The 10,000-nt window shown below is 45.7% G+C and overlaps 1 protein-coding gene across 1 annotated transcript; it reads left to right on the top strand.

Annotated features, from left to right (window-relative positions):
* Positions 1 to 9,150: 9,150 nt before the first annotated feature.
* donson (DNA replication fork stabilization factor DONSON) lies at positions 9,151 to 9,758 on the top strand (the record flags this gene model as incomplete). Its single annotated transcript, XM_084490557.1, has 1 exon — positions 9,151 to 9,758. A coding segment is annotated over exon 1 (534 nt), but the record flags the coding sequence as incomplete, so codon positions are not given.
* Positions 9,759 to 10,000: the final 242 nt, after the last annotated feature.

Here is a 10,000-nt window from a genome sequence, read left to right as displayed (position 1 = left end):
TCTTAGAGAATACGTCGGAAACATGTCGGAAGTATTCCAGCATTATATCACTAATATCGGAAATATTCTAGAATTTTATGAAATTTGTAAAAGTATCGGAAATATTCCAGAATTATATCACTAATATCGGAAATATTCTAGAATTTTATAAATTTGTAAAAGTATCGGAAATATTCCAGCATTGTATCACTAATTTCTGAAAACATTCTAGCGTTTTGTAACTTAGGAAATATATCGGAAGTATTTCGTAATTTCATCATTTAGAAAACGATGTCGGGAAATATTCTAGCATTTTATCATTTAGGAAACATATCGGAAATATTTTAGGATTGGAAACATGGAAACATGTCAGAAATATTCCATAATTGTATCGCTTAGAAACGATATCGGAAATATCTAGAAATGATCAACTTAGGAAATATATCGGAAATATTTTGTAATTTCATCACTTAGAAAACGGAAATATTCCACCATTTTATCACTAATATCGGAAATATTCTAGCGTTTTATAACTTCGGAAATATATCGGAAATATTTCATGATTGTTTGACATATTAAACAAACAACTCTCCCTCCCCTCTCTCTCTCTCCTCCCCCCCTCCCTCCCCCCCCCTCCAGGCCCCGACCTCGCCGCCTTCTCCGACCCGCGCCTCGCCCTCGACCGCCCCTTCCCCTCCCTCGCCGAGGCCCGCTGCTTCGCTGACGCCCGGCCCCCCCCCTCCCTCCACTACGCCCCGCCGCCGCCGCCGCCGCCGCCCCCTCCTCCGGGCTCCGCCTCTTTCGCCTACGGCCCCGCCGCCGCCGCCCACAACGCCGTCGCCATGGCGACCGCCGGCCGCTACCACCACCACCACCACCCCTACCTTGCCCCGCCCCCTTACCCCGCTAACCACCACCACCACGCCGCCTCCCAGGGGGGCGGGGCCGCCTTCCAGGCCACGCCCACCCCCTACCACCTCTACTACTCCGCCGCCGCCGGCTCCTACCAGTTCTCCGTCATGGCCGGAGGAGGGGGCGGGGCTGGGGGCGGGGCTGGGGGCGGAGCCGGAGGAGGAGGAGGAGGAGGAGGAGGAGGGGGTGGAGACTCGTCGCGGTCGCCCGACGCCCGCCACGCCTCCACGGGCTCCGCCCTCCTGCTGCACCCCTCGCTGCCCGGCCAGGGCGGCGGCGGCGGCGGCGGCGAGGGTCTGGGCGCGGAGGCCGAGTCGTCGGCGCACAGCGGCTCGCCGGCCAGCATGGTGGCGGCCGAGGCGGTGTGGCGGCCATATTGAGGAGGGCATAAGGACGGTGTGGCGGCCATATTGAGGAGGGCATAAGGACGGTGTGGCGGCCATATTGAGGAGGGCATAAGGACGGTGTGGCGGCCATATTGAGGAGGGCATAAGGACGGTGTGGCGGCCATATTGAGGAGGGCATAAGGACGGTGTGGAGGCCATATTGAGGAGGGCATAGGGGGGGGGGCGGTGTGGCGGCCATATTGAGGAGGGCAAGGTGTGGCGGCCATATTGAGGAGGCCGCAAGGGGGGTGTGGGAGGAGGGAGGGCTGGGCATTGTGATTGGTCGACATGCTCCTCAAACTCCAGCCCCCCCCCCCCCCTCTTTTGTTTGTCGGGCGAACGACAAACGGAATGGACGGAAGCGACTCGCGCCATTGGTCGATTCCGAGCGAGTGGTGCGAGCGTCGGCCAATCAGACGGGAGGAGGAGGTGTAAAAAGGAGGCGGGACTCTTGGGAGCCGCTCGGGGGAGGGGAAAAAAAAGACGATGACGGTGGCTTCTGATTGGACGATGGGGTCGTGACGCGTCGCATCGCAGCACGGCGTCGGGAGGCGGGGCCTATCGCGTGACGAGACGAGATTTATCCCGGACCCACTTCCTGTTGTTGTTATTGTGAACGCCTGGTTGTGTTTACATCCACGCGCGCGCACACACACACACACACACACACACACACACTGAAAGACACACACATTACGTCATGTCACACTCTCACACACCCGCACACACTGACACACACGCAAAGAAACCAACACACTGACACACACACACAGACACACACACACACACACACACACACACACACACACAATCATATAAAGCCAAACGCAACACACAAACACACACACTTACAAAAACTGCCTCCCACACACACTCACAGACACACACATTACGTCAAACCGCACACACACACACACACACACATAGACACACACACACACACCCCCCTCTTCACAATTCCACGGCGAGGTCAACGGTTTCAAATGCAAATGTTCGACTTATTTTATACTCACTAGGATTGTTCCAACTTGGTTCCAACATCTCGCCCATTGTGTGTGTGTGTGTGTGTGTGTGTCTGTGTGTACGTGTGTGTGCATGTGTGTGTGTGTGTGGGTCTTTCTCCCTGTGTTTTTAATATTTTCTTTTGTTAAGTTATTATTGCTCTTTTTGTGCGTGTGTGTGTGTGTGCGTGAGGAGGACTGTGTGTGTGTGTGTGTGTGTGTGTGCGTGAGGAGGACTGTGTGTGTGTGTGTGTGTGTGTGTGTGTGTGCGTGCGTGAGGAGGACTGTGTGTGTGTGTGTGTGTGTGCATGTGTGTGTGTGTGTGTCTGATGCCAGTATGAGTTGACTCTGATAATCCACGCTGTAAATAGCTTGTAGCTCTTCGAAAACACATCAACATCCGTTTGGGATACACACACACACACACACACACACACACACACACACACACGTACTCACACTCACACACGCACACACACACACACACACACACTGGTCTTGTTGGTGTTGTTATTGTCGTCGTCACGACTCCCGGTTTGATTTCTATAAACATTCTTGTGGACAACGTTTGGTCTGAGCTCTGTGGTTTTTTACTGTCTGTCTGTCTGTCTGTCTGTCTCACTTTCTCTCTCTCTCTCTCCGTCTCTCTCTCGCTCTCTCTCGCTCTCTCACTCACACACACACACACACACACACACACACATTTTGCTATTTTTGATCATGAAGGAATGCATACAAGCAAATGGACAAGCTGTGGCCTGACTTTCCCGTGGTATCACACACACACACACACACACACACACACACACAGAATCACACACATAGACAGACACACAGAAGCTCACAAAGACACACACACAGACAGCTGCTAAATAAAGGTGGGTTTCTGCCAGACTGTGTGTGTGTGTGTGTGTGTGTGTGTGTGTGTGTGTGTGTGTGTGTGTGTGTGTGTGTGTGTGTGTGTGTGTGTGTGTGTGTGTGTGCCATCATTCACTCTCATAATTCACAATTTGCCACACACAAAAATCAGACAAAATTACACACAAAATAAATGTCTGTAGAATAAGATACCTTTAGATAAAATTCCGTTTTTTGGGCTTCATTTGAGTATATATTACAGTCAAGATTACATCAGAATATAAGATACATAATAGCTTAACAGAGGATAACTACAGATACGTTTTATTGTCCTAATAAGATCCACAGTTCGAAATAAGATTAAAAGATAATAATTACAAATCTAAAAGAGTGATTTGTAAGCCTGTCTAAAATTGTTTTAGGAACTACAAAGATGGCGGACGAGGGAACTCCGAACTTTCTTTAGTTTGACAGTTGGGATATTTCTTCACGATAGACTCACTTCTCTCTTCTGGAAAACGGTCAATTTAAGATAATATCACTGGATCAATCGTCTATTGTTTAAACTTCCGCAAATCGTGGGTTTAATTAAAAGGTTTTTTTTTTATTATATAGTATCGCTTTTCATTATATAGCATTTAATTTAATTCTATAAGCCTCATATGCCTATAATAGGCCTATAGTGTCAAGAGGTCCCCTCTTAGCTTTGTCTAACACTGCCATCTAGTGGCCAATAAAGGTATCGACTTTAACTTTAATATAATAAACTTGAACGTTTTCAATAAGTAATGAATGAAATAATTCAGCCAAATTGTCTAAATTTCATTTCGTGTAAGCTAATATTTCGTCGAAGCTCCTTAAAGCGTATATAGGCTATATATATATATATATATATATATATATATATATATATATATATATATATATATATATGGTTTGTATATATATTGTATATATTGTATATATATTGTATATATTGTATATATATATATATATATATATATATACAATATATATATATATATATATATATATATATATATATATATATATATATATACAAACCACGATGACGTCTTGATCGATTGTCCAATAAACGGGCGAGCAAGAAATGTCAGCTCGTGTGGACGTGTTGGACGCACGAGGCAGGGAGAAGGGGAGGGGCTTTAGCGCGCCTCACGCGAGGAGGTCATTAACGCATCAATTAACCAACCCAACCGCGACGCGCGCTGCTGTTGGTGAGTTTAACTCCGTATTGATTTCCGCCGGCCAACATATTAGACGCCCGGCTGATTGATGAGCGGTGATTGGTGGACTGTGAGGTAAAACACAACAAGCAAAAAAAAAAACATGAATTGAGTGGAAGTATTAGCATAATGTTGGATTAATCACTTTGACAGGGAGAGAGAGGGGGAGAGGGGGGAGACAGGGAGAGAGGGGGAGAGAGAGAGAGGGGAGAGAGAGAGAGAGAGAGAGAGAGAGAGAGAGAGAGAGAGAGAGGGAGGAGAGAGGAGGAGAGGGGAGACAGAGAGAGAGAGGAGAGAGAGGAGGAGAGAGAGAGAGGGAGAGGAGAGGGGAGACAGAGAGAGAGAGAGGGGGAGAGAGAGAGAGAGGGAGAGGAGAGAGGGGTAGAGAGGGGGGAGAGAGAGAGGGGGAGATAGAGGGGGAGAGAGAGAGAGGAGGAGAGGGGAGACAGAGAGAGAGAGGAGAGAGAGAGAGAGAGAGAGAGAGGAGGAGAGGGGAGACAGAGAGAGAGAGGGGTAGAGAGGGGGCATAGAGAGAGGGGGGAGAGAGAGAGGGGGAGATAGGGGGGGGGGAGAGAGAGAGAGAGAGTGTGTATCTTAAATGTATCTGTTTATAGGAGATACTGGACTTTTTTTGATACACTTTTATATCCACATGTGACTTTCTATATATTGAGTATTTAATAAGATATTTGAGATATTTGATTATTTATTCACATATATCAAATACAAATGTACATATATTTGGATTAGGGTTAGGGTTAACCCTTACCCAAATCTTATAATCTTAAACAATATCAAACATCTACTTTGTGTTATGTGCTTTTAATCCAAGAAAAAGACAGCCGAAAACAAGAACGCTTTTAACTCACTTTGTTTGGTAAATGTTTTGGTCTATTGTCTGTGAATCAAAAGGAGAGGAATTGTGTATAACACGCGCGGAGCGTCTCTAAGATGAATATCTAATCGATACGCTGCCCGGGAGATTCTAACGTTAAGTCTGAGTTTAAATAGAAGGCAAGGCAACTTTATTTATTTCGCACTTTTCATACACAAGGCAGACTCAAAGTGCTTCACATATAAACATTGTCATACAATAGCCTAAAACAAAATAATAGAGTAGTAAAAAGTGGAATAGATAGAAAATAAAGGCAAAGTTAAAAAAACAAACATTTTAGAAACATTTTAGCAAGGCAAAGTAAAATAAAAAAATATGCATTTTAGAAATTGAGAAAATAAAGGCAAAGTTTAAAAAAACATTTTAGAATGGCAAATTAAAAAAAATGCATTTTAGAGAATGAGAAAATAAAGGCAAAGTTAATAATAAAATAAAAAATAGATAGAAGCATTGTAGATTTAAGATTTAGCAGACAGGTACGGGTGGGCGTCTTCTACGTATAAACCTGCCCGCTTCATCTATGTGTGATCAGCTGCTGCCCCCTTGTGACTATGTGCCAGTGTTGCAGCTTTATTACAAGTGCTATATATATATATATATATATATATATATATATATATATATCTCAGACTCTCAGACTCATATATATATATATATATATATATATATATATATATATATATATGAGTCTGTGGCTATGTGTGGATATTACCTCTTAACCAGGGTTCTAAATTTACACCTGCCAAATGCGGGTTAAAAATCATTTTGGCAGGTGTATAAATGAAAACGTACTAGCCAGTTTGGCCGGTGATGCGTGAGGCACAATCATGTCAGTCAGAGCCGCTCTGCCGTTCTCTCTCCCTGGGCAGTACTGACTACATTTCCCATGAGCACTGTCGTGATGCTACGTGATGTTGTCACGTTAAACCAGCGGTTGTGTGTGGGGCGCGCCCCGCTGGTGGTGGAATAGAGAGGTGGGGCGCGACAAACGGGAGGAAATGTCACTGAAAACTACCATATTTATCATGGAAGGAGGAGCGAAAGCTTGACAGTAGGGCTGGGCGATATGGGCCAAAAGTCATATCTCGTATTTTCAAGCAGAATGTCGATATAATATATATATATATATATTTGTTCATGCAATAAAATAGGTTCAATATCGGGGGCGCGTTCTATATCTTATATCATCTATATCATTCTATATCGGGGGCGCGCGTCGCTGCTTGACAGTAGGGCTGGGCAATATGGGCCAAAAGTCATATCTCGTATTTTCAAGCAGAACGTCGATATAAGATAGGCCTATATATCAATATTTGTTCATGCAATAAAATAGGTTCCGTCACCACGCTCCAACTCGTCATTCTACATCGGGGGCGCGCGTCGCTGTGCTCGTTCACCTGCCTTGCCGATTGCAACTCAATCCTAAATCTGGGTGTAGGCCAGGGTAGCTAAACATTTTAAAGTTAGTCAGTCAAAAACAGTCGGAGCAAGATGTGGCAAATAGGCCTGCATGTTTCGCGCTGAAGGGGATTTAAAAAAGTGACGCGAGTGGAAGAACGGGGCCGGGGCAGAGTGTGTGTGAGACAGAGCGGGATGGAGAGAGATGAGCAGAGCGACAGAGTCCGACCTGCACGGCTCTCATTTGCAAACCCGCACCCGTCCTTACCTGCAAAACTTAAAAACCACATCCGACCCGTGTTCCGACAGTAGCGCGAATTACATTCCGCTCCCGAACAGACCCGCTATAAATTGATCCCGACCCGCACCCGAAGGAAGATTAGACACACAAGATGGGACGCCGGGGAATTACACTAGCGGTGTTTGGCGTGGTGCTTTAGATTGCCGCCGTGCAAAAAAAGCACATCATCCACTGTGGACGGTTTTAGTTGACTCCTCCGCTCCTGAATAGGCTCAGATCCTGCAGCACCGGAGAAGTCTCGCTCTTTTTTATTTCAGCTGCACTTTTATTGGGAGTCAAGCAGCGAAGCTGCTGGACAACCTATTGTTTTTGGGAGTCAAGCAGCGAAGCTGCTGGACAACCTATTGTTTTCGTAAGTATTCCTATTATTATGCTGCCATTGGAGTCTATGGCAGCCCATAGAACCCCATGGTAAAAAGTTGTGAAATTTGGCACACTGATTCAGGACAGTCCCATAAGCCCTCACAGCAAATCTGAGGCCGCTAGCCCATGAGCTCTAGCGCCACCAACAGGTCAAAGTTGGACATGCATTCAAGTTCATAACTTTTGACCCATTCATCCAATATTCACAAACAAGGCATCGTTGGAATCCTTGGGCCAAGCCGAGTTCAACGCACCCTATGACGTCATTTTGCGTCAGGATAGATTTTCCGCCATCTTGGTTTATGTCAAAAACCTTCAAAATGTTTCACACATCACAAATTTTGTCCAATCATCTCGAAACTTGGCACAGATCATGTTCAGACCATGCTTCACAAAAGTTATCCAACAGATTTTTGAATTTCAAGACAGTTTGGCCGTGACAGCCAATCAAATTCGACCGCAAAGCCGCCAAACAGGAAGTAAGCCAATTTCTCAGCAGCCCTTTGACATATCATAACCAAACTTGGTAAATAGACCCATGACATCATCACGGAGACGCTCATTAGGTTTGGTGACCTTTGACCTCTAGGGGGCGCTATAATTAATGAATATGTGTTTTAACTCCTCTCTCTTCACATGAGTATATTTCAAACAAATTTCCAATGTCTGGTGATACTATCAGACCTCCCCATAGAGCTGGTAAATGAATTGTCACGAAAATATCCACGACAGCCAATCAAATTCGACCACAAAGCTGCCAAACAGGAAATAAGCCAATTTCTCAGCAGCCCTTTGACATATCATAACCAATCTTGGTACATAGATCCATGACATCATCATGGGTACACTCAATGAATTTGGTGATATTTGACCTCTAGGGGGCGCTGTTATTAATGAATATGTGTTTTAACTCTTCTCTCTTCACATGAGTATATTTCAAACAAATGTTCAATGTCTGGTGATACTGTCAGACCTTCCCATATAGCTCATGAAGTATTTTTCATGGAAACATCAGAATTTGGCCACCGTGTTGAAAGTTGTCAAAATCAATAGTCCACGGGCCACAAATTCTGTCGAATCTTCATGAAACTTACCATACATGATCTTCAGACCAAGCTGAACACTTGTGTCAAACAGCTTTTTCAAATTCACAACCGTTTGGCCGCGACAGCCAATCAAGTTTGACCACGAAGCCGCCAAACAGGAAGTAAGCCTGTTTCTCAGCAGCCCTTTGACATATCATAACCAAACTTGGTATTTTATGTTTTAATTTTGTTTAATTAGTTTATCAGCTTGACTCCCTCAACACTGCTCGCAGTTTTAATTTTCTCTATTTTTGAACTTGATGCAAGTCATGACACAGCTGCACGTTTATTTTCTCTATTGTTGAACTTGCTGTTATTTGATGTTGTTTAGTTAGAATTTAGATACAACACGATGTAACTTGTTGTTCAATAAATTTGGAAATGTTAAGCTTGGCGTATTTCATTAGCGTTGTGTTGGGGGCGATGGGGGCAGCAGGTGGGGCTTGAAAACCCCCCTTTGTCCAAAGCGGGGGATGACCGAAAAAGTTTGATAACCACTAGTGCGTTCAACTAAATGCGGCGGTGGTTGGTTTTGGACAGACGTCTGGGGGCGAGAATCACTCCGACGTGATGACGATCGCTCCGACGTGATGACGATCGCTCCGACGTGATGACGATCGCTCCGACGTGATGACGACCGTGATGACCGTGATGACGACCGTCATCACGTCGCGTTACGCGCCAAGTTCGTACCTTCTTTTCCTGTTTCAACAACAACCGCCTCCTTTCAGCCCTGCACTTTTAACCCTTTAAACACCGCATTTCGGGTCGGAATTACGTCCAAAAAAAACCCCAAAACATGGCACAACAACCGGGCTACTCGCCCAGCTTCAAGCGCCCGGCGGAGATAATGCGATTGCGGAGGAAAAGAGCGCAGAGCGAGACCCAGGGCTCCGGTTCCAGTCAGCGGGGAGCCGCCGCGTCCGCACCCGGGGACAGCGAGCCCTCGCCCGGGTGCGTCCGGCCCTTCTCCCCGGGGCCGCTGCTGCTGCTGAACCCCCAGAACCGCTCCTCCGGCGGAGGAGGAGGCGTGAAACGACGGAACCCCTTCGCGAGTATCGAGAACACGTGTAACAGCGCGAAGAAAAGACTTATTATTTACAATGACGGCGAAAAGGAAGAGGAGACGGGAGTTGTAGTTCTTGGGGCGGACGGGGCTACGCAGGCGGTGGATGGCGGGACTACAAAGATGGCGGACGACGCGGGGACTACACAGGGGGTGGACGGCGGGACTACAAAGATGGCGGACGGCGAGTTGTCAATAAAGAAGGTGGCGCTTTTGAGTGACAGCTCGGTGGAGCGGCAGCTGCAGGGGAAACAGACCTTCAGCAAGGTGGGTTCCGCCGAAAAAAATACACTTAAAAATATCCCTTTTAAGTTTTAATGTGTTTTTGCGTGTGACATCATTAATGTATCTTTTTGTGACTAATACAAATACACTTAAAATTTTAGTTTTAATGTGTTTTTGCGTGTGACATCATGAATGTATCTTTTTGTGACTTACAAATACACTTAAAAATATCGCTTTTAGTTTTAATGTGTTTTTGCGTGTGACATCATGAATGTATCTTTTTG

This window comes from Micromesistius poutassou (genome assembly GCF_964030765.1).
Source record: "Micromesistius poutassou genome assembly, contig: SCAFFOLD_1659, whole genome shotgun sequence".
In the NCBI taxonomy this organism is placed as follows: Eukaryota; Metazoa; Chordata; class Actinopteri; order Gadiformes; family Gadidae; genus Micromesistius; species Micromesistius poutassou.
This window is presented reverse-complemented; position numbering and strand designations above follow the sequence as displayed.